The sequence below is a fragment of the Panthera pardus genome, unplaced genomic scaffold (assembly GCF_024362965.1).
Source record: "Panthera pardus isolate Hobbes unplaced genomic scaffold, ASM2436296v1 HiC_scaffold_13, whole genome shotgun sequence".
In the NCBI taxonomy this organism is placed as follows: Eukaryota; Metazoa; Chordata; class Mammalia; order Carnivora; family Felidae; genus Panthera; species Panthera pardus.
Genome location: NW_026526688.1, coordinates 1,967,250 through 1,991,652, shown reverse-complemented (window position 1 = coordinate 1,991,652; position 24,403 = coordinate 1,967,250). Strand labels below are relative to the sequence as shown.

Here is a 24,403-nt window from a genome sequence, read left to right as displayed (position 1 = left end):
GCAGAAGGAGCAGGTGCACGGCCTGGGCTGCGGGATTCCTGGGGTGCCCTCCAGCGAGCCACCCTCACCCCGGGGCTCAGGAAACTCTCCAAGGTCGACAGCTGGGTCTTAGGTCACACCTGAGTACAGACTCTGGCTGAAGGTGGGCAGGGGCCCCTCTGGCCACATAGCCCAGCATCACTGGCTCCTTCTGGACCAGCCCTACCCACATGGCTCTCCAGTCGAGCTGAGCCTTCCTGGGGGGCCCAGCGCCCAGCAGCCCAGGCACCCCTCGGCCCGAGCCCTGCTTCCCCACAGGAGCGGCTCCACCTGTGGGCTGCCTTCCTTCTGTTCCGACTGGGAGCCCGAGGCCCAGAGCCACCTGCAGCGCAGAGCCGGGCCGGGGCACTATCCAAGGGCCCACGCCTGCCGGGAGCGGGAGGGCACGGAAGAGCCACGGGCCCTGCGTGGGTTCCTCCCACACTCTCGCAGCTTCACATGCTGAGGGTTCTGCCCTTCAGGCCCTATAGCCTCCAGGTGTGCAAAGGACACGCGAGTCTGTCCACGGGGGCACGTCTGGGGAAGACTCGGGAACGGGGAGCCCGGAAGGAGGCCCTGCCCCGTGAGCGGGGAGTGACACCAAGCCCCCGATGCCCCACCGTGGCGAGGGGATGGGACAGGGAAACGTTAACTTGCACCCCTCCCTCACGGTCCTCACAGTGGTGGAGGGAGGCAGATAAGGAACGTGCCCAAGAGCTGGATGGGACGACTCCCTTCCTCATCATCCTCCAGGCCACCCTCCATGCCGGAGGGCACTGATGGGTCCCCACAGGTAGGGCTCACAGCAGGCTGTGCTGGCCCGTGCCCCGTGGGGGGGCCCAGGGCCGGGGAGGCGCTCAGCCAGGTTACCCCAAAGTGAGGATGGGCCCTGGTGGCCAGGCGATGGGGGGGCGGCCGAGCTCCACCTCGTCGGTACCTGTGGTCACCCCTCCCCGTCCCCGAGGGGGAAAGGGCCCCCGAAGGACGCCCCGTTACCTTCGGGCGCGGGGGCGGGCGGCTCTGGCTGGTCCATCGTGCAGCTGGGACGCTCACTCCTGGGAGCCCTGGGGAAGGAAAGACACCACGGTCACCACAGGCAGAGGCCGCCCTGGGCTGCAGGGGGCTCTCCAGGCCAGGCCAGCGGTCATCCACGGCGGCAGCTACGGGACCAGCCCCTCCCCCACAAGGCCTGCCAAGTGTCCTCTGAGACCACGCCCAGAGCACGGAGCACTCAGTCCAGGTGGCCTCACTTCCCCCCCGGTCCTCGCTGGGAGCTGCGTCTGCGCCCATGCTTCGGGGACGGCCCCTCCCGCCCTGCACACGTCTCCCGGTCCCGTTCCCTCCACTGCAGCCTCGCGTGAAGCCCTCGCCACCCGGGACCGTGGGCCACGCCCACGATCTCCTCAGCCTTCAGTCTCTGAACCCTGGGTCTAGGCCACATCTCCGCACACGTTTTCCTCTCTTTTTTGCAGATCCCGTTCCCGTACATGCGATCAGAGGAAACCCAAGTCTGAGAATGAGCGTGAAACCAGCCAAACCGTGAGGAGGTCAGTGCCCGGGCCACGAGGCGGCCGTCCCGTAAGCCCCCTCCCTGTTTACGAGGGTTTAGGGTATCAAACACCTGCCCGGCTCCCACCAGAACGATCCGGTGAAAATGTCCAGGCTCCGGTGCAGCAAGGACAGCAGCAAGGGACAGTGACGACGGTGACAGTGCCCTGGCCGCCATCCGCCCACAGCGCGGAACATGCTGGAGGAACCAGGACACAGCCTGCTGTCAACCCACGTGGCAGAAGGGACTGCTCGTGTGGGCTCTGGCAGGGCACCACTGGTACTGCCCGCCCAGCCACGCACTGAGCACACACAGGCCACACACTGGCCCCCACAGCAGCCACAGACCGGCCCCCGCACAGGTCCCACCTGGGCCACGCCCTAGCCACGCACAGGGCCCCACACTAGTCGTGCACGGGCCATGCACCAGTCACACACCAGCCACACATCAGCCCTGCACACGCCACACCCCAGCCCCCGAAGTGGCCCCCACACGGGCCCACGTGGGCCACGCACCTGCCATGCGCCCGCCTCTCTCGCTTAGCACCTCCCTGCTGTGCGCTTGGAAACACCACACCTCCAGAAAACAGGTTCCCTTTATTTTCAAAATGAGAAAACCAAGGCTTGGGGGTCCTGGAGAAACCCACCCACAGGGAGACCCAGGACAGACATGGACGCACACGCTGGGGCTGTGATCTCTGCTCCCTGCTCTCCTGCGGGCCACCAGGAGCCCCAGAGTGTCCGTATCTCTGAGCCCAAGCCTCCACCTGGAACGGAGGGACGGTACGGGCCTCGGCGGCCGTGGGGATCAGAACAGGGCCCAGCACGCAGGGGACACTCGGTGAATGGCAGCAGGTGGTGGTCCAGCTACACTGCCATCTGTCCTCTGTGAGACCATGTCCACCCCCAGGCCCTCTCCAGAGATCTGATATGACACACACTCAGTGGTGTCAACAGAGGCCACAGCAAAATTTGGCCACAAACCGGAGTTAGGTCTCTAAACAACTCAGACAGACGTGCACGGACCACAGCGAACCCTCGGGAAAATAACGCGGGAGGAAGCACGTCTGGCCAAGAAGCTGCGGAGACCTCAGGTGACCTGCTCCCCAGGGACGGGGACACAGGAACCCAGATGCTAACAGGAACACCACGCCTGCCAAGTCAGCAAATGTCCCTGCAACGTCCACCGTGGTCAAGGCACCGAAGTTGAGTCTGCAGGAAGTCACAGCCCGGGCGCACACACGCTCTGCTGGCCCAGCTGGCACGGACACCAGAGGGTCCACCTGCTCTGGGGCAGCGGTGCCAGGAGGGGCAGTGTACGTGACAGTCTGCAGGAATCACGCAGGCCTCCGCAGCACGAGGGGGGAGGGCCTTCACCCTCAAATGCAGACACATTCCAGAGGTGAGCCTGCAAATCTCCCTGGAGTGCGCCAGCCGAGACCCGTCGTGACGTACATGAGGCCGTCGAGGGCGCGGGGGGCTCTTACTGGTGCTGCTCACACAGGGAAACACCAGGCTGGTCCCAACACTGGACCCGGCCCCTCCCGGCGCACCAAGACCCCGCAGGCACCGGGGGGAACAGGAAAGAAGAGACATCCGCGGGAAGAGGGGCCAACGGATGCCACAGTCATGGGAGGAAGCGAGGAAAAGAAGGGAAACTGCTATTTTTAGCCATCTGAGAGGTGAGTGGACCAGGGCTTCCGGCTCCTAGGCATTCTCTCCACAGACCAGGGACACACATCCTGCACTCTTAGCTGCAGAGGACGACATTCCCACGTGGCAGAGCCCACGGGAGCCAGAGGGGCTCTTGGGCTTTAGAGCAAAGCACAGCTTTCTACGCGGTATGATCTCTGCACACGTTCTCCTCCCGCGTGAGACGTGCTGGAGGCCGGCCATAAAAAGGTATCCTTCCCGGTGGGGACAAAGTGGTGGCGTGGCTGCTGGGGTCCCTCCTGGGGGAGCTCAGCCACATCGACCAGCCACACCCTCTTCGTCTTAACTCGATTCTCTTCTCTCCATCACACGCCCTACTCGGCTTCCAAACTCTTTAAACCTCGGTGCACAAATCTCATTAATGCGAATTGTTTGTCCTTAAAATACTTCAGAACAGAGTCCAGTTGGGCTTTTCCCCACGGGTAACCGCGGGACAACACGAGAGCTGCCCCGACGCCCGGCCCGCTGACCAGCACGGCTCACCCCCACAGGGTACCTGCTGCACACAGGACCCGTTCCAAGCAAGCCCGGGGCTCGCTCACCGTGCGCCCGAGCTGGGGCTGGAGCCCGGGGCCCCCCGTGCCGCGACCTGTGCTCCGGTAGCCGGTGAGCGCCAGGCAGATCGCAGAGTGCCCGGTGACGGTTTGCTTCCAAGATCAGCGTCCGCAGGAAGCCGTGCTCCTGAGAAGGAAATGTTCTAGGCAGCAAACACACAAGTCGGCTTCCGGAAGTCACAGAGGCACTGACCGTGCCTGCAGCCTGCCCGGGCACCGTGTCTGCACCCCCGGGCCCTCCAGGCCCCCCGCAGCCAAGCAGGTTCTGAAGCCACTTCTCTGCACCATCGGGTGCCTGACAGTGAACACCCTCCCCGGGTGCCCTCTGGGCTGGCAGACGGCGTTCTGGGGACTGGGCCGGGCTGCAGCCCACTCTGCCCGAGACCAACCCAGGGACACAGGACAAGAGTCGCTTACACGATGCCGTCCTCCGACGGACAGAGCGTGAGATAACTCCAGTCCGGGCTGTGTTACTGCTGTCACTTTCCAATTTCGGCATCCTAATGAGAGACTGCATCGTGCACCCAGATTGCGGTTTTCGACCAAACGATGACGCATCCAGTCACGGCAGCGGCCAGAGGTCAAGCGCTGCAGGAGGATTTTGTGCCGCGGGTCTGGAGGCCATGTGGCTCCACGTCACAAGATGGTTTCCCAGGCCAGGGAACACCCCAGATCGCTTCCCTTGCCTTCTGCGACATCACAGAAATAGACTTGAACCTTTACTCCCGTGGCATTTTTTTGTGTGTGTCCTGCACGATCCGTGGAGATGCGCAAGGTAGCACCTGGGGCCGGTGGGCAGCAGGATGCTGAGGCACAGGGGGCCGGTGCTTCCTGCGGCTCGTACCCTGTGACCGCAGCAACGCTGAGGTCTGGAATCTGAGGACTGCGGCACTCTCGCCACCTAGGCCCCGTCCCCCGAGAAGCAGGTGAATCAGCAGCAGAGGGCTGGGGGCCGGACTCTGCCGACACCCCGCCGTCCTGACCCCTCCCGGCTGGACCAGGCTCTGCTGTTTGCGCCTCGCTGTCCTCAGCTGTGCCGCCCGCCCGAGGGCCACTGGGGGTGAGACGACCCCGTGTCCGCGAGGCTGGGGCAGCACCCCGGAGGGGACAGGCTCTCGGCACATCGGGCTCAGCTCTGCTAGCGCACGGCACCCCACGCACAGTGCGCTCCGGGCTCGGCTCCCCGACATCCACCCCAATGGTCTCCCCACTCTCTGGGTGGGCCTCCACCCGAGCCCGCCGCCACCAATCGTGCCGGAATCAGAGCACCTGCCAGCGTCCCAGACTAAGGGGCTGGCTCGGAACATCGGCACAGAGCCCGGCTGGGGCAGGGAGCCTCGGGGCCCCGTCCCTCAGGCCTAGGGGGAGGCGGCCCCGAGGACAGAGCCTGGGGCTGAGGGGCCAGGACGCTGAGCCATCGGCGTGAGCCAGGAAATCCCGGGGGCTCACAGCAGGTGCGCTCAGTTTGGTACTGGAACCAGGAGCCTGTGGGTCGGCGTCACGTCCGTAGGCTGTCCCTCAACAGAGACCACGAGGGGAGAAGGGAGAGCACCCGAGAGCTCAGCGAGCACGTCCTGCTGGAATGGCAGGGTCTACATTTAACCAGATTCCACAGCAGACCAAACACGTCAGCCCCCCGTCCTCACGTTTCCAGACTTTTAAGTAGAGGTAATGCTCACAAAAAAGGGGAGGGGTGGGGAGGAAAGAGGGTCTTCTCTGACACCTGCAGGGAACATCGCTGTCCACCTGGCACTTCCGTCCCGTGATCGCCTGGATTTTACCGCCGGGGCGAGAGCGAGGCATCATCTCGCCAAGGCTACGCGGGGGGCGGGTGTCTGCGCATTTCTTACCATAAGAAATGTGCCCGGGTCACACCGTCGCCAGCCCTGAGATCTCTTCCTTCCCGCACCCACTGGCCCAAAAACAAGTAAAAGAGAAGCAAATGTACCGGGATCAACGGCTATCAGAGAACCTGAGGCACCAGCCACTCTTTCCCACTCGCCCCTGCTCCAGGGAAGGGATGTGAGGTCTCCCCAGAGGGCGAGCTGCCCTAGCCAGAGGCTGGGACCCTGCATCCCATCTGCCGTCCTGAGCTCACGCCAGCCATCTCCACGCAGGCCACCTCCATGCAGCCTCTCCCGGCACTCCCCCTGCAAACTCTGATCCCTCTCTCTGCCCTCCCTCCCACGGCTGTGCCCCTCCTGCGTGGCCTCAGCTCCCAGCCACAAGGAGAGGACACATCTCACCTGTGGAAAAGGACAATGCCCAGCCTCAGCACAACGAAGCATCACCACAAGGAAATCCTAATAGGAGCAGCCCACTTGGGGGCCCTAGGACACAGAATCCGGGGCGTCCTGGGAGGGAACGAAGGACAGGATGGGGACCAGAGGCTGGAGAAGCAGGGCAGACAGCCCAGCCAGGACTGCACTTTGACTGAAAGTGTCCATGAATGGAGCACAGCCCACACCCGCGCTGCCCCTCTGCCTGCCCTCCAGGCCCTCCTGCCCTTCCCCCTGACCCCTGCAGCTCACCAGTTTGTTCGCCTCCCAGGACCTCTGCACCCCTGCCTCCTTCCCCCTCCCAGGACCTCTGCACCCCTGCCTCCTTCCCCTTCCCAGGACCTCTGCAGCCCTGCCTGCTTCCCCCACCCAAGACCTCTGCACCCCTGCCTCCTTCCCTCCTCCTAGGACCTCTGCACCCCTGCCTCCTTCCCCCTCCCAGGACCTCTGCACCCCTGCCTCCTTCCCCCTCCCAGGACCTCTGCACCCCTGCCTCCTTCCCTCCTCCTAGGACCTCTGCACCCCTGCCTCCTTCCACCCACCCAGAACCTCTGCAACCCTGCCTCCTTCCACCCACCCAGGACCTCTGCACCCCTGCCTCCTTCCCTCCTCCTAGGACCTCTGCACCCCTGCCTCCTTCCACCCACCCAGCACCGCTGCACCCCTGCCTCCTTCCCCCTCCCAGGACCTGTGCACCCCTGCCTCCTTCCCCCCTCCCAAGGTCTCTATATCCCTGCCTCCTTCCCCCTCCCAGGACCTCTGCCCCCCTGCTCCTTCCCCCTTCCTGGAGCTCTGCAGCCCTGCCTCCTTCCACCCACCCAGGACCTCTGCAGCCCTGCCTCCTTCCACCCACCCAGGACCTCTGCACCCTTGCCTCCTTCCACCCACCCAGGACCTCTGCACCCCTGCATCCTTCCCCCTCCCTGGACCTCTGCAGCCCTGCCTCCTTCCACCCACCCAGGACCTCTGCACCCCTGCCTCCTTCCACCCACCCAGAAACTCTGTACCCCGCCTCTTTCCCCCTCCCAGGATCTCTGCACCCCTGCCTCCTTCCTCCTCCCAGGATCTCTGCACCCCTGCCTCCTTCCCCCTCCCAGGATCTCTGCACCCCTGCCTGCTTCCCCCACCCAAGGACTTCTGCACCCCTGCCTCCCCCCACCCAAGGCCTCTGCCATGGCTGAGATGAATTCATGTGCATGTCAACCTTCTGGTTTGTTGTTCTCTGAGCCCAGCCCAGGCCCCCAATCTGGAGTCCAGGAGGAAACACCATCCCCCTCCCCTAGAGAGAGAAAGGGGAGGGAAGGAGCCTTGTCCAACCCCACCCCGCAGGGAGTGCGTGTGGCTCGGGGTGGGACACATCCAGGAGCCTGTCCAGGCACGCTCCCTCTGGAAGGGCGCAGGCTGCTGAACGCTGGCTCAGAACAAGGAACACACGTAACCTTGGCTGATGCCCAGGCCGTAAGTGCACGTTTGTAGAGAAATACTTCCTTATTTAGGACCTACTAGTAAGGAACAAACTCCAGAAAGGGGTTTTGTGAAGAGGGAGGAAGAGGAGGGGAAGGGACACAGGAGCTCCTGGTGGGTCACACTGTGGGCAGCTGGAGGCCCAGGTCGAGGGGAACCCCCTGCCCCGGGGGTGGGGTCCACACGGGCTCTGACCATGTCAGTGACATGGCTGTGTCCTCCTGTCCTCTGATGGTCAATTTACCAAGAGGAGACTCACCATCCAACTGCACGTCCCCCGGAAAGCTCTGGAAGGCCCGTCTGCACTGAATGCACAGACTCGGGTCATCTGAGTCAGAGCAATCCAGACTTTTCTCTAAACCTCAACTTCACCTGCACAAAATCACAACTGCTTCACATGATCAAGACTTACCGAGGAGTAAGTGAGATCTGTCTTTATCAGCCCAAGTCTTTGAGAAATGCTTTCTTTAAATATCAAGCTCGGAAAACAAAATAGCAGAAAGTTGCTCATGGAAGTGAACGGTCTCTAGAGCTGCCTCTGCTCCCAGAGCCCACACCCTGTGCTCCCACCAGCCCTCCTCCCGGAGCCCACACCCTGTGCCCCATCAGCCCACCAGCGGGGGCGCCGCTCTCTCTGATTAATTCTGGGGCCGGGTGCCCTCCGCAGCCTCTCCAGGCCTCCCTGTTCTTTCCCACACCACACTGTGCCCGACCCAAGGACAGGGCAGAGCATCCCAGAAAAAGGTCAGCTCACAACGTGACCCAGAGTAAAACCACAAGCCCCTCCACTAAGACCCACGTGCCCAGAAGTCTCATACATAAAGTGAACTCCAACTGTAAGAATCATCCTCAGAGACCAGGACAGGCAGCCTCAGAACGGGGGTCACCTGGGACCCGGGCCAGAGTCTGAGCGCTGCACCCCCAGCAGGACAACCTCCGTGCCCAGGGTGCAGGGCCTCCAAGGGGTGGGGGCCGCCCAGGAAGGGAGCTACTTACGGGAAGCGTAATCGAATGCTCCCACAGAGAAGTGTTATCACATCGGTCAGACCCAGGATAAGAGCCATCCCCCCCAGGGCACAGCAAGCCTCCTTCCTCACACACGTGGGGAGGGGAGTCCGTGAACCTGCTCCGTCCCCCGGGACACGGCCCCCAGGGTACTGGGGTGCCCACACACCCAACACCAGCGGAGCCACACCGTGGACCCTGGGAAGAGGAAGGAGAGGGTGTCCAGAGGGCGCAATCACTGTGCCCACACTGCAGTCCTGGGCAGGGAGGCAGGAGAGCAGGCTAGGACTCTGCCAGCACGGCTGAGGCAGGGCTGCGAAGAGAGTGCTTCCCGGAGGAAGACAGAGGAGGGCAGCACGAGGGGAGGGAGGCCCCCCCACCTGCAGGGGGACCCCCCCCATCCAGGGCAGGGCCTCGTGCTTGGCTCCGAGGGGATCCACAGATGTGTTTGAGCAGGGAACTGATGTGGCCAGAGAGGCCTTTTTAGAAGGTTACTCAGGTATCGGGGTCCACAGGGCACCGGGGAGGAGGGCCAGGTGGATGGAGGGTATCTCCAAGACCACGGGGCAGGAGCAGAGGTTCATGACCATGAGACGATGCTAATTAGGCAACTGAAGACTCCTTAGCCTGCAGCCCTCCAAAGTCGTGGCCATTTCTTCTTCTTTTTTTTTTTTTAATTTTTTTAATGTTTATTTTTTTTTTAATTTTTTTTTTATGTTTATTTTTGAGACAGAGAGAGACACAGAATGAGCAGGGAAGGGGCAGAGAGAGAGGGAGACACAGAATGTGAAGCAGGCTCCAGGCTCTGAGCTGTCAGCACAGAGCCCGACGCGGGGCTCGAACTCATGAACCGCGAGATCATGATCTGAACCGAAGTCGGACACCTAACCACTGAGCCAACAAGGCGCCCCCAAAGTGGTGGGCATTTCTCCTTCAACCCCACCAAGTCTTAAAGTACGTGTGACAGGTGGCCAGACAAAATCAAACAGGAAACCCCAGCCTCACACGGCACATCAGACAAGACGGACTTCACATGCAGAGCATTCGTTTCCGAAGCAGAATACACGCTCTTCTCAAGTGCATACAGCACATTCTCCAGGACAGATCGCGTGTTAGGTGACAAATCAAATCTCGACAAACTTAACAAGACTGAAACCATATCAAACGTCTCTTGTGATCACACTGGAATGAAACTAGAAACCAATCACCGGAAAATGGGGAAAAACACAAATATGTGGAGACTGAACGACATCCTAGTGAACAACCAGTGAGTCAAACAAGAAACCCAAAGGAAAAAAAAAAAAAAAATACCTTGTTTCATTTGAGACAAACGAAAACGGAAACACAACACTCCAAAATCTATGGAATGCAGCAAAGCTACTCTGAGACAGAAATCTGTAGCCATAAATGTCTATGTTAAGAAACAAGAGGGCTCCTGGGAGCTTGGTCGGTTGGGCGTCCGACCTCGGCTCAGGTCATGATCTCACGGTTCTTGAGTTCGAGCCCTGCATCAGACTCTGTGACAGCTTGGAGCCTGGAGCCTGCTTCGGATTCTGTGTCTCCCTCTCTCTCTCTGCCACTCCCCTCCTTCTCTCTTTCTCTCTCTCTCTCTCTCTCTCTCAAAAATAAATAAACATTAAAAAAAAAAGAAAACAAAGAAACAAGAATGGGGTGCCTGGGTGGTTCTGTCAGTTAAGCATGAAACTCTTGATTTCAGATCAGGTTGTGAGATTGAGTCCCCTGTCGGGCTCCATGCTGGGCATGAAGCTCGAGTAAGACTCTCTTTTTTTCATTTTTTTTTTCTTAATTTGAGAGAGAGAGGGAGCACACACACGAGTGGGGGAGAGGGGCAGATGGGGAAGGAGGGAGGGGGACAGAGAGAGTATCACAACCAGGCTGTCCGCTCAGTGTGGAGCCTGATGAGGGGCTCAATCCCACTCTCCCTCTCTTTCCGCCCCTCTCCCACTCATATATGCTGTCTCTCTGTACATAAAAAATAAAAAAGAAACAAGAAAAATCTCAAAGGAACCACTCCACTCTACATCTCAAGGAAGAAAATAACAAAGATCAGAATGGAAATAAATCGGACAAAAAGCAACAGAAAAAAATCAATGAAACTACGAGTTTCTGAAAAGATACAACTGACAAACCTCTCACCAGACCTACTGGGGAAAAAAACCAGAGAGGACTCAAATAAAACCACACGCAGCAGACGAGCCATTTCATCAGATACCAAAGAAATACAAAGGATCATAAGAAACTTAGTACGAACAATTTTAAGCCAACAAACTGTACAACCTACAAGGAATGGAAAATTCCTACAAACAACTTACAAAGACTGAATCAGGAGGAAATAGAAAATCTGAACAGACCCGTTGCTAGTAAGGAGATAGAATCAATCACCAAAAACCTCCCAACAAACAAATATCCAGGGCCAGACAGCTTCACGGACGAGACCTACCAAACATTAAAGTTAGAATTAATACCAATCCTTCCCCATACTCTTCAAGAAAAACAGAGGAATGGGAAACACTTCCAACTGCATTTTAGGAGGCCAGCATTACCCTGATGCTAAAACAAGACAAAGACAATATAATTAAGGAAAATTACAGTCCCGATGAACAAAGACGTAAAAATCCTCAGTGACATAGTGGTGAACCATAATGGACGCCGCATTGAAAGGATCAAACGCCGTGACCAAGTGCAGTTCACCCCAGGAATGCCAGGCTCAACATCGACAAGTCAACGAGAACCACCTACCAACAAAAAGGAGGACAAAGATCACAGGGTTATCACCATCAGTGCGGAAAAACCGTTTGACAAAATCCGACATCTGTGTATGACTTAAAAAAGAAAACAAAAAACCTCAACAAGTGGGTATAGAGACAACGTACTTCGACCTAATAAAGGCCCCATGTGACAAGCACACAGCCGACATCACACTCAGTGAGGAAAGCAGAAAGCGTCTCCTCTAAGATCAGGAACAAGACAGGGATCACCACCTTTCTTCATCACGGTGCTGCAAGTCCCAGGCTCAGCAATGAGGCAAGAAAAGAGACAAGAGGCATCCACACTGGGAAGGCAGAGGCAAAACTGATACTCTCCGCAGACAGCATGACGCTGTCCATAGAAAACCCCAGAGACCGCACCAAAAGACTGTTAGAAACAAATTCAGCAAAGCTGAAGGACACAAAATCAAAGTACGCACGAATCGGCTGTACTTCTACACAAAGTAACAAGTTACCAGAAAAATCAAGAAAATGGGCGCCCGGGTGGCTCGGTCAGTTAAGTGTCCGACTTCGGCTCGGGTCAGGATCTCACGGTTCGTCGGTTCGAGCCCCACATCGGACTCTGTGCTGACAGCTCGGAGCCTGGAACCTGCTTCAGATTCTGTGTCTCCCTCTCTCTCTGCCCCTCCCCCATTCAGTCTCTGTCTCTCTGTCTCTCTGTCTCTCTCAAAAATAAATAAACATTTAAAAAAAGTGAGGGAGAGGGGCGCCTGGGTGGTTCAGTTGGTTGAGCATACAATTTCAGCTCAGGTCATATCTCCTGGTTCGTGGGTTTGAGCCCCGCGTCGGGCTCTGTGCCGACAGCTCAGAGCCTGGAACCTGCTTCGGATTCTGTGTCTCCCTCTCTCTCTGCCCCTCCCCCACTTGTACCTTCTTTCTTAAAAATAAATAAATATACATTTTTTAAAAACCGGGCAGAGGATCTGAAAAGATATCTTTCCAAAGAAAACATACAGGTGGCACAAAGGCACATGGGAAGGTGCTCTCACCATCAGGGACCATCAGGGAAATGCAAATCAAAAGCACATTGAGAGATCGCCTCCTGCCTGTCAGAACCGCTAAAATCAAAAAGACAAAAGGTAAGGAGCGCTGACAAGGATGTGGAGAAAGGGGCCCTGGAGAAGGCACGCAGGTTCCTCGAAACATTAACCCTAGAACTCGCCCACGGTTCGGCAATCCCACTTCTGGACAGTCATCCTAAGACGCGTGTAAGCCACCGAAGTGTCCACGGAAGGAAGAACGGGAAGAAACTACGGTGTGATACACACCACGCCACGCGGACTACTACCCTGCCGTGGGGACAGAGGTTCTGCTCTCCGCAGCGACACGGACCGGCTGGCCGCGTCACATTGGCTGAAACAAACGGACAGAGACAAGTATCAAGTGACCTCGTCTTACGTGGACTGAAAACGAGCTCATAAGTACAAAGAACGGATTGGTGGTTGCCGGACGCAGGGGTGGGGGTGGGAGAAGTGAGGGGAGGGTGTGAGAGATCCAAGATCCCACCGACAAGATCAGTCGGTCCTGGAACGTTCCATAGGCAGGGACACTAGCGCTAAGAGCACACTATGGCACGCGGGCCCCCCGCTGTCCGAAAGTACAGCATTCCGACGAAATCCCTCAGAGCAGAGATAGAAGGAATCATCATTCATTTCTATGGGAAAATCTGTGACCGTGAACAGACCCCAAAAATTATTCTCTCAGGCTTTTCTTGGGCCACAGGGACACATGCCGCTAACAGACGCCCGAAATAAATGGAGAAGGCACAGATGGGGACAGGCGGCTGCACGCAGAGCGTCCCTAGGACAGAGCCGGGCTGTGCCCCTCTGGCTGGAGGACACACGTCTATTTTCACGGATCGACTGTTTTCACAGAAGCGAAATCCTCCTCGGGCTCTTTGGGCGAGGGAAACCAGGTCCTAACGTGGGTCTTTCCAAGAAGCCAAGTGGCTTAGCGTGACCTTTCAGAAAGCAGGAGACGCTCGTATCTGAAAGTTGCCACGGGGGTATGCAAAATGTTCCCCCAGAGACATCGCCGGCCCCAGCGGGAGGCACCTTGCTCAGCATATCGAATTGTGAGCACTCCCACCCCCAGAAATGTCCTTCTTGCCCTCGCTCAGGACAGAACTTCAACAGCTGGGAGTTACCCCGATCCCCCTTTCTCCTGTTCCCAGCATCTAACCCGTTGGGAATCGGGGCACTTCCGTCTTGAAATCATTACCGGAATACGACCAACCACTCCCTCCAAGGCCACCTGTCTGGCCCACACTGACTCCTGTCTCTTGCCTGAGTTACTGGAAAAGCCTCACAAGTGATCTCCCTTCCCCATCCTCAACCCTCTGTAAACTGTTTCCAAGACTGCAGCCAGGATGGCCCAGTTAAACAGGGGTCACGTGTGGTCACAGCCCTGCCATGGCTTTCTGTCACCCTCTGTCACTTCCCTGAGGCCAAGTCCTACCTCTGTCTTCCGCAGCCACGGGCCGTCTTGCTGTTCCTGGACATGCCTGGTACGCTCCTGCCTCAGGACCTTTGCACGTGCGATTCCTTCTGCTTGGAAAGGTCTCGTTGCCTTATCACTCACCTTCTTTAGATCTTTACTCAAGTATCGCCCTCCTAGCGGTCCTACCTGCTCCCGTGTGAACAGCATCACCCTCTCCTCACCTTCACACCCCCAGCCCTGCCTCCACCTTTACTCTTCCAGAGCATTTATCATAGTCTCTGGTCCATTTCAGCAGGCCTATCATGTCAGCTTAGTAGTTGAACCCATTTGATTCCTGGTGCGAAGCCCGGGGGGAAAAGGTGCCTGGGGCCCTTCCGCAGCGCAGAGCCAGAGAGCAGGCTGGCCGGCCAACTGCGCCCCGGAGCACCATCAGGAGAATGGGCCTTACTAGGAACACACCTGCGTGTGAAGCCACAGCCGCCTCGGTTACAGGTGAGCACGTGCACTTCCTGTTCCATCCCGAACGCTGAGCAGGGACCCGTCCCGGGGTGCACATCTCCCTCTGGCTGGGTCCTGCCTAACAGGGCCATCTCCTCGCTGCCGCGAACACCTGTGCCCGGTTCCCGCACACCCCTGCGGCCGGGCAGAATGGGACACCTGTCACTCCCTCCTGGTAAGTCGCACAGTGCGCAGGAGGGACAGCAGACCACCCGGGCTCTGCCTCACTCTCACACATCAGGCCCGGACCGAGGCCCTCACGGAGGCCGCTGGCCCCTGCGGTCCTGGGAACCTGGCGGCGGGAACGGGATCTCAGCTGCAAATGACAAGTGACCCCCTCCCCGCAGCACAGTAGTGGTGGACAGGACGCCCCAGCGTGGCCCCATCAGAAACGCTTGTGCCGCCAGACTCCCCGAACATGCCCACGACATTCCCGCAGCTCCCGGGAGGCAGGTGGCACGCGGGGCACGAGTAAGCCCCTGCCCCGCGCCCCCCCCCTCCCCGCGACTGGGCCGCTGCCCCCCGCCCCGCCGAGTCCGGGCTCCAGAGCGGTCTTATCACTGCTGCAGCACAGGGCCGTGGGGGGCGGAGCCCAGTCCCTGTCCTTGGGACGAGGCCAGTGACGGCCCACAGCCTCCCGGCCGCCCGGTCCACCCGGCCCGCAGGCCCAGACCTGCTGGCACAAGTGACGAAAAGACACGCGGGATTCTTTCCGCTGGAGCTCAGCGCCAGCCTCGGGAGCGCGATCCTCCTGCTCTCCGGGACTCCCCGGGCTGTGTCTACACTGGCCCGTGCAGGCCTCCCATCCAGGCGGCTCAGCAAACGCCCTCGGGGTTCAAGTCACTTCCCAGCCGCTGTTAAAAAGGCAGAGCAGCCAACAACGACGGCTGTGCTGCAAACTCGGACGACAGCCCTCCTGACACAGCCCTTCCAAGCCCTGGCTTCAAACTTCGCCCGCTGGCCACGGAGGACCACGTCAGCATCAACACCTCTTCCAATGCACTCGCCTCCCGGTCCTTAAAGCCAGGAACCAAGCGCAAGTCGCTGCTCTCTTCTCCGCTCAGAGAAATGAGAATAACAGAATGAAACCCTCAGTGTGCCCAGCACGCTTGTGTCAAGATGTAATGCCCGGGCCTTTCTCACACGGGCAGCACTTCTCACTTCAACGTTTATTTATTTTTTTTTTCAAAATTTTTTTTTTTCAACGTTTTTTATTTATTTTTGGGACAGAGAGAGACAGAGCATGAACGGGGGAGGGGCAGAGAGAGACGGAGACACAGAATCGGAAACAGGCTCCAGGCTCCGAGCCATCAGCCCAGAGCCTGACGCGGGGCTCGAACCCACGGACCGCGAGATCGTGACCTGGCTGAAGTCGGACGCTTAACCGACTGCGCCACCCAGGCGCCCCAACGTTTATTTATTTTTGAGAGAGAGACAGACAGAGCACAAGAGGGGGAGGGAGACAGAGAGAGAGAGAGGGAGACACAGAATCCGAAGCAGGCTCCAGGCTCTGAGCTGTCAGCACAGAGCCCGACGTGGGGCTCGAACCCATGACCCTGAGATCATGACCTGATGATCTCAGATGCTTAATCGACTGAGCCACCCAGGCACCCTAATGTTTTTGTTTTTATTTATTTTTGAGACAGAGACAGAGAGTGAGTGCGTAGGGGGCAGAGAAAGAGGGAGACACAGAATCCGAAGCAGGCTCCAGGCTCTGAGCTGTCAGCACAGAGCCTAACTGGGGGCTCGAACTCATGAACCGTGAAATCACGTCCTGAGCCGAAGTTGGGGGCTTAACAGACTGAGGCACCCAGGCGCCCCGTCCCATGGGCAGCTCCTAATGACCCACACTAACGAGAGAAGCCAGAAGTTCAGAGGTCACGTATATATGTGACATCGTGGCTTTCCTTATAACATCTGTATCTCAGAGGAAATGTCTACATTGCCTTCTTAAAATAGTAACGATGATCACGGCACTGTCACGAAAGGGTCTGGAGCTCCACGGCCAAACCATGTGGCCGTGGCCCGGATAAGAATGAAGACACACCCTCAGCCCACAAAGCGAAGCCCACATCCTCAGGGACCCCGACACGCCTCACACTGGAAGATCCTTTGCTACGCGAGGTTGTCCGTGTACAGAATACCCAGGCACCCTCCCCCATTCCTTCTGCTTTCTTCATGAATTCTCCAGTTTGGGACTTGTGAGTGGTCGGTCACTGGGTCAAGCTTCCGGAGTCTAGGATGGGCCAGCAGGTAAGCAGACCCCTCGGAGCCCCCGCGGAGAGCTAAGAGCCGCTCGATTCCCTCCGGACGTGCAATGCGCCACCGCCCCCCGGCTCCTACACAACGTACCCCCCTTCTCCGTGTCTCCCTGTCACAGAGGCCACCCCACACAGTTTTAGCTGAGGCTGTGTTTTACTGTAACCAATTTCTGATACTGGAAGGCGGTTCATGGGAGAGAAAAACATGAACACTACAAAAGATTCAATATTTCAAAAAATCTTTTTCACGTGAAAATATGAAATAAAAACACACACAGCCCCTCCTACCAGCAGGTACAGATCACTTCAGTGACTCAAAGAAAAGCAGGGGAAAAAGAGTACCTGTGGTTCTGACAACCATTCCTTTTCACGATCGGAGCTTTGAAGATTCACGAACAGGCAGTGAGAAGCGTGAGGTGTGTGTGTCAGGGAGGCTGGGGGCGGAGAAGGTCCCGGGTCTGTCACCTGCCGTCAGCCAGGGCCGTCCCTGTCACAGGCGAGGCCCCGCCACAGCCTCCCGCAGATGCACTCAGCTCTCATCTGGGACCCCGGGTCAGACTCACCCAGACCTGGAGCTCCCGTGCCTACCGCACAGCTCCAGGATCTCCCGTCCTTCCAAAATTACACTTGCAGGAGGCTTGGTTGAGAAAGCTATGATCCCACCTAATCGAAGTTTCACACCTACTCTCCCTTTCCGTCTTCTTTCTCTCCACTCCCCTTCTACCCGTGCAGACTAGGAGTAACGTACCAGCTGAACACCAACACGCTCTGAGACCTTTCTACCACACCCTGTGCAATACAGCAACATCCCACAACTCGGGTTTTTAAACTATTATTTACGGAACAATACAGCCAAAATCCCCCCATTTTCATTTCACTCTGCAGACCATTTTCTGTGTAAAAAGCCTTTCCATAGAAACTGTGTTCCTGCAACTTTGTAAGTGAGTAGACTTGAAACTCTGTGGCATGACCTGACTCACCCCGGGTCAGGTGAGCGCTTCCAGAACTCGACCCAGGGCTCCTGACCATCAAGCCCCTTGCTGCAACCGGCCTGCCTCTATCCAGAATTCCCAAAGACTTTCCTCTTACCTTCACTGCAAAGAAACTACAAGGAAAACACAGCAGATCAAAATATTGAGATGATAAATTTAGTAAAAGTAGAAAGGTAAAAGGTAAAAAGTGGGGCGCCTGGGTGGCTCAGTCGCTTAAGCGTCCAACTTTAGCTCAGGTCACGATCTCACAGTTCGTGGGTTCGAGCCCCGGGTCGGGCTCTGTGCTGACAGCTCAGAGCCTGGAGCCTGCTTCCGATTCTGTCTCCTTCTCTCTCTGCCCTTTCCCAGCTCTCTCTCTCTCTCTCTCTCAAGAATAGACATTAAAAAAAACAAACAAAAAAAAACATTTTTAAAGGTAAAAAGCTATTTTAAATAACTCTCAATTTCCCTCTTCCCTAATTGTAACCCCTGGTGGAAGGTTAATCAGTTATGACACAGCACCTTAGACAAATGACAAGGAACCAGGAAATTCTGTATCTGACTACAAACGGCCCCCGTCCCTAACCGTAGACGTTAGCCACTCAGTCATATGCTAGGGCCAATCAAATAAACACTGTTAGTTGTGGAGCAAATTATATTTCCAAAACACAAACACCAAATCTTATCTTTCCTTTCTAATAAAAGTTACTTCCTACGAAACAGATATGCGAAATAGATTTAGTGAACAGTAAGTGAACAGTGAAAACCTCACCCCTGCAATGTTCCACCTGGCGGGGCACTCAGGCACGCCTGCACCGAAACCACACACTGACAGCTTCTTAGGTTGCACTTTGCGGCTCAACCAGAGAGGAGAGAACAGCCCGCGAGGTTTGGAGTTAATGAGAAGTTTCACCTCTAGCAAAAGTGAGTCACTGACATGAATACTGCATTGCGCCCATCTGCTGCTTTCTCTGAACACGGATGCATCGTTTGCCCAGATGTTGATGCTCAAAACTGAGGGTCTCACAGAGGCGAAGTGTCGCCAGCTGGGGGTGAGTCGGTGCCTCCTGAGTATGGCCTGCACCCCTGCTTCAGTCTCTGGAGCCGTGATACTCTGAGAGAACGGGGACACATACTTGCTTCCAAGATGTAATTACGTTCATCCTGAAGCAGACCAATGACTTTGTCTTTACAGGAAAAGGGAAATTACTGTTCCAGATAAACACCTCAGTTCCTCCCGTGACTTGAGTGGGGTCTGGTTGACTCCAGCCTCCAGGCCCCTGCCCGGAGGACCCTCCCACACAATCCTGACAGCCCATTACCACTATCCCGCGGGGGAGGACCCCAGGCACCCTGCCGAAGCTGGGGGGCTGCTCATGGGCTTGCTCCCTCCACATCTGTGCGCGGGGTAACAGGAGAAATTCCACCCAACTTGGCGGCCACTCGTGGTCTGTTACCTGCACTGTCTGTACCCAGGAGTGACAGGTGACACCCTGAAGCTGGGGGCTGCTCATGGACCCCCTTACACATGAGCTGTATTGTCTGTGCCAGGGGACAGGGGACACCCCACTGGGTGGGGTGCTGCTCACGGTGCATCACCTGCACTGTGGGTGCTCAAGGGTGCAGGGGACACCCCTCTGAAGTTGGGGGGGTTGCATATGAACCACTCCTTGATGTCTGTGCTCAGAGGAGACAGGACACTCGTCTGAAGTTGGGTGGCTGCTCATGGGCCTGTTACCTGCACTGTGTGCTGGGCTGAGGGCACAGGGGCACCCCACTAAAGTTGGGAGGCTGCGTTCAGTCCTTTAGGTCCACTGTCTGTGCCCAGGGGGAAGGGCACACCCCGAAGTTGTTCAGGGCGGGGGGCGGGGGGGGGCGGAGGAGAGGGGGTGCTCATGGGCTGGTTAGCTCCACAGTGGTGCTCGGGGTGCCAGGAACCATCCCGCAGAAGCTGGGTGTTGCCCGTGGTCCATTACTTGCACTGTGTGCTGGGGAGAGGGCACAGCGCGCACCCCACTGAAGCTGGGGGCTGCGTGCTGTCCGTTACCTGCACTGTTCCTGGGGAACAAGGCCCCCACCACCAGGGGTCTGCACCTCCCGTAAAACTCCGGGTGGGCGGGCAGCCCAGAGTTCACGGATCTGTGGGATTTAGCGAGTTTAGGGGGCACTGGACGGAAGAGAGACTTTCAAAGGAAAAAGCAAACTCGTCCGAGACCCGCGATTAACTCGCTGGAGGCGCCCTTCAAGGACCCCAGCCTCCCATTCCTGGGCCCGCGCCCTCCCCACCGGAACCCCCGCCTCTCCCCACAGGACCCCAGACTCCTTGCGACCGCCAGTCATCCCTGCCCCCCCCGCCCCACAGACCCCCGGACCCTGCCCCTGGGCCTGCACCGTCCCCCAGGGATCCTCACGTCCCGGCCCGAACTCACCCCCCAAGTACCCTGGCCCTCTAGCTTGCACTCACCCAGGCGGGACCACCGCCAGCCGGCCCTCCGAGCGCCCCTCACCCTGCCCCGCTGCTGCCGCCCTGGGATGCGCCCTGGCCCCTCCCACAGGGAGGCAGCTCCACCCCCACGGTCTGACTGGGCGGCTTCGACGGTGCCGGGAGCCCATTGGATTCTACTCCTGCCCGTCCTCGGCCACGCTCCGCCCACACGCCCGCGCATTCCTGCGGGGCCACGTGGCCGCCCGCGGCCCCTCCTAGACCCAACGCCCCGCCAGGCTGCGCACGCGTGGGCGGGGAGCGGGGGCACGGTCCCCCAGACTCCCGGCCCTTCCTGAGGACGGTTAGACTGTGCACATGTGGGCAGGGGGCATGGGGACGCCCCCTCCAAACGCCAGCCCTTCCGGAGGACCCTTAGACTGTGCACGCGTGGGCGGGGGGGAGGCATGGGGACGCCCCCTCCAAACGTCAGCCCTTCCCGAGGACCCTTAGACTGTGCACGCGTGGGTGGGGGCAGGACCACCCCCCACTCCCACCCTGCCCCAGATACAGGCCTTTCCCCAAGCACCCATAGACTGTGCACGCGTGGGCGGGGTCGTGGGTAAGACCCCTACCCCCTACCCACCCCCCCCACCCCCACCCCCGACACCCGACGCTTCCTGAGGACTCTTGGGCTGTGCACGCGGGGGAAGGAATCCCCCTTCTGCCCACTCCCACCCCCCCCCCAGACACTTGTCCTCCCCCAAGCACCCATAGTGCACAAGTGGGTCGGGTCGTGGGCAGGACCCCTCAAATCACCTGGCCCTTCAGGAGGACCCTTGGGCTGTGCACGCGTGGGCGGGGGCAGGACCCCCCCCCCCCCCCAATACAGACACCTGTCCTTCTTGAGGACCCTTGGGCTGTGCCTGGGCAGGGCCCCTGGGCCACAGACAACCCCCCAGAGCACCGCCTCTTCCTTCCAGTACTGGTCCAGCCCGCAGGCCTGTCCTGGCCCCTCAGGAGGTCAGCTGCTCTCAGACCCGCCAGGGCTTGGGCCTTAGGAAATGCAGTTCACACGATTCCCAGCCAATTTTCAGAGGCAAGGAGTAGTGCTCTGAGAGACACAAGCGCGCCTTCTGCTTCCGTCCCCCAATGCAGAGCGCGTCCTAGGCTTTCCAGCCTTCGCAGACTTTGAGTCCATCTGTGGTGGAAAACCGGCGCACGCTGGGTTCCGCAGGGAAGCGTCCAGCCTGGACGGGAAGGTCGCCCCCGTGCTGTTGGACTTGTTAACCAGCGGCGCCTGTTTCATGATTTACAAAGAAACGCACTATTGTTACCGTGACCACTGAAGGGAGGGACTGGGGACCCAGGTGTCTTTAACCAGACTACGAAGAAACCGAACTCACGGCTGGAGGATGTTCCCTGGTACACGGGCCTCACAGGTAGCACGGGTGTTCTTGTTTTTCCAAGACGTGGGCTCCTCCCCTCTCCTGCCCAAATCTCTGAACCCCAGAATCGATTTAAGGTCGGGATTTTACAGCTGCCAGACGTCTCAGAGATCTCTGGCCCCACTCACTTGGCTTAGAGAATAAAACCAAGCAGCTAATTGTCGTAATTAATTGAAACATTAAGTGCCCCTACAGCTTGGCTGCTCTGTGTAAGTTCATTCGCTGACAGTTTTGACTAATGTAAATCACGGTCCTAATACACAGAGACTGTGGTGATTAGGAAGTAAACAATAGTAGGTCAGGCAATATTTTAGCAATATTTACTGTTTTAATGTTTCTTTATATTTGAGAGAGAGACAGGCTAGGGTGTGAGCGGGAGAGGGCAGGGAGAGAGGGAGACACAGAATCCGAAGCAGGCTCCAGGCTCCGAGCTGTCAGCACAGAGCCTGACGTGGGGCTCGAACCCACGAACTGTGAGATCGTGACCTGAGCTGAAGTCGGAAGCTTAACCCACTGAGCCACCCAGGCGCCCCTAGCGATATTTATTATTAGCATTTGCTCATTTTGTAGAATAGGCTGAGCTATTTTTAAATCCTATTTCAGACCTGTCTTACTGCATGCTCTGAAGATACTGGCGCCTGAATCAATGAAAAAACATATTTCCTGTCAGTGAATTAATAACAGAAAAATATTATAATGTCTGTATTCCTAGGGTTCTTTCAGGACCTTACTCAAAGGTCTTCTACCCAATTACCTTATTGGTCATGGTGAACAGACGTTAAAAGATGAGCTGAATTAGTTCTAGTTTGCCACACAGCAAGAAAATCCTGATGCTTGTTATGTTTCCGGATCAAGAAGGCCAGCAGTAAGAGGGAAATAGTAGCATGTATAGAATAAACAAAGGATTTGGAGTCCATCTGGGGGATGCTATCCTGGTTTCTGACACTGAGAAAATCCTGTGACTTACACAGTCTCTAACCATATAAAAACGTGACTAATAATATCTACATCACAGCTCAGAAGCTTAAAGGGAGACCTTGGGGTGCCAGCGTGGCTCAGTCGGTGAAGTGTCTCTTGATTTCGGCTCGGGTCATGGTCCCAGGTGGTGGGATGGAGCCCCGCATTGGGCTCTGTGCTGAGCATGGGGCCAACTTGGGATTCTCTCTCTCTCTCCCTCTGCTCCCCCCCCTCCTTTCCTTCTCAAAATAAATAAACATTTAAAAGGGGGAACTCTACAAAAAGGCACTGGGATGTCTGGCAAGAGCAGGTGCTCAGTAAGTCATAATAACTATTTGGGTCTATTTTTTTTCCCCAGAAGAATGAAAACATATTGAATCAACATTTCTAATAGATGGCTCACAAGCTTACTTTCAAAAACTTAAGGACAATCACAAAGCTACTATTGTGTCATATTTCACTCAGAAATTGTGTTCGGGGACCTATGAGGACAATGGAGTAGTCCCGTCATAACTAGCAGTACGGATTGGAGTTTCCCATTTCCAAATGGTGGTGTTGACACTTGTAGCTCGGGGCCGCCAGAAAGGGCATGTGGGGGGGACCACAGGGCAATGCGCCCGGCGGGGCTGGGTCAGGCGGAACTCTGATTTAAGGCTCCAATCCTTCTAGCTCATTCCAGTGTTCCTCACAGACGTATTGCCATTTTCTGTGAGCCCTGATATGGAAAAGGTTGCGAATTTCCACTGAGATTCTTTCTTTGACCCTTAGTATATTTAGAAAACTTCGGTTTAATTTTTAAACATTGAGAGACTTTTTGGTTTTCTTTTCATTATGACTAAGGCTTAACTCCCCTGTGGTCTAAACATATAATCTATATAATTTCAGTGTTTTCAAGCGTGTAGACTTGCTTCATGGCTCAGCGTATAGTCTATTTTGGTAAATGCTCTATGAGCACTTGAAAAGAACGTATTCTGCATGTATTATGTAATGTTCTATACGTCAGTTAGGTCATATTTGTTACCAATTTCCGGTCTGCTTTTTCTATCAGATATTAAGAAAGGCGTATTAAAATCTTCAAACATGCTATTCTATTCAACATTGTATTGGAGAATCTACCCAGTGTTATAAGGTAAGAAAAACAAAAAGTATGAAGAGAGGAAAAACTTGATTATTGACAGATGATATGATTGTTTCCATAGAAAATCCAAAGTAATGTGCAAATAAACTGTTAGAATTAAAAGGGGAATGTAGACATTTGAGATGGATCATAGCCTTAAACTATAAAGTTTCTGGGGAAAAATGTAGAAAATATGCATCTTAGGGTAGAACACAAAATGCACTTACCATTTAAAAGGATTCAATGGGACTTCATACAAATGTGACATTTATCTCATGATCATTAAGAAAATGGAAAGGCAATGGGGCACCTGGGTGGCTCAGTCAGTTGGGCGTCCAGCTTTGATTCAGGTCATGATGTCACGGTCTGTGAGTTCTAGGCTCGCGTCAGGCTCTGTGCTGACAACTCAGAGCCTGGAGCCTGCTTCAGATTCTGTGTCTCCCTCTCTCTCTGCCCCTCCCCCACTTGTACTGTGTCTCTCCAAAAAATAAGTAAACAAATAAATATTAAGATCAATTTTAATAAAAAAGAAAATGGAAAGCCACAGCCTGGAAGTTAAGATGTGCAATATACATACTGAATTCCTACACATCAGCAATAAAAAGACAGTCTATTCAAAAATGAATATTTCACAGAAGATTTGCTGATGGCCAAGAAGAACCAGAAAGGGTGCTCAACAGTGTAACTTTCAGGAAAATCCAAATTAAAACCACAATGAGATACCATCACACCCATGCAAGGACAGTGAAAATCAGACTGACCATAGCAAGTGTCAGTGAGGACAGTGAGCAGCGGGGACAATCGTGTCTGCCGAGTTCTCCAGGGACAGAGTAGACGGGAGACACATCTGCAGAGTCAGAGGCTGTCCTCAGGCCAGGGGGCCCCGACAGCTGCCTCACAGCCTGCCCTCGGGACTGCTG

The 24,403-nt window shown here is 56.4% G+C and overlaps 1 protein-coding gene across 5 annotated transcripts in view; it reads right to left on the bottom strand.

Annotated features, from left to right (window-relative positions):
- Positions 1-20,102, bottom strand: part of ARHGEF10 (Rho guanine nucleotide exchange factor 10) — a 103,943-nt gene extending 83,841 nt beyond the window's left edge. For 2 of the 5 annotated variants that reach the window (XM_053900754.1, XM_053900758.1), the window contains exon 1: positions 1,015-1,082. In XM_053900754.1, coding sequence (XP_053756729.1) covers positions 1,015-1,051 — 37 coding nt within the window. In that variant the 5' untranslated portion in view covers positions 1,052-1,082. Of the gene's footprint in view, positions 1-1,014; positions 1,083-3,821; positions 3,846-18,311; positions 18,464-20,003 lie in introns of those variants that run through there. The other 3 variants (XM_053900755.1, XM_053900756.1, XM_053900757.1) reach the window with 3 other exon arrangements.
- Positions 20,103-24,403: the final 4,301 nt, after the last annotated feature.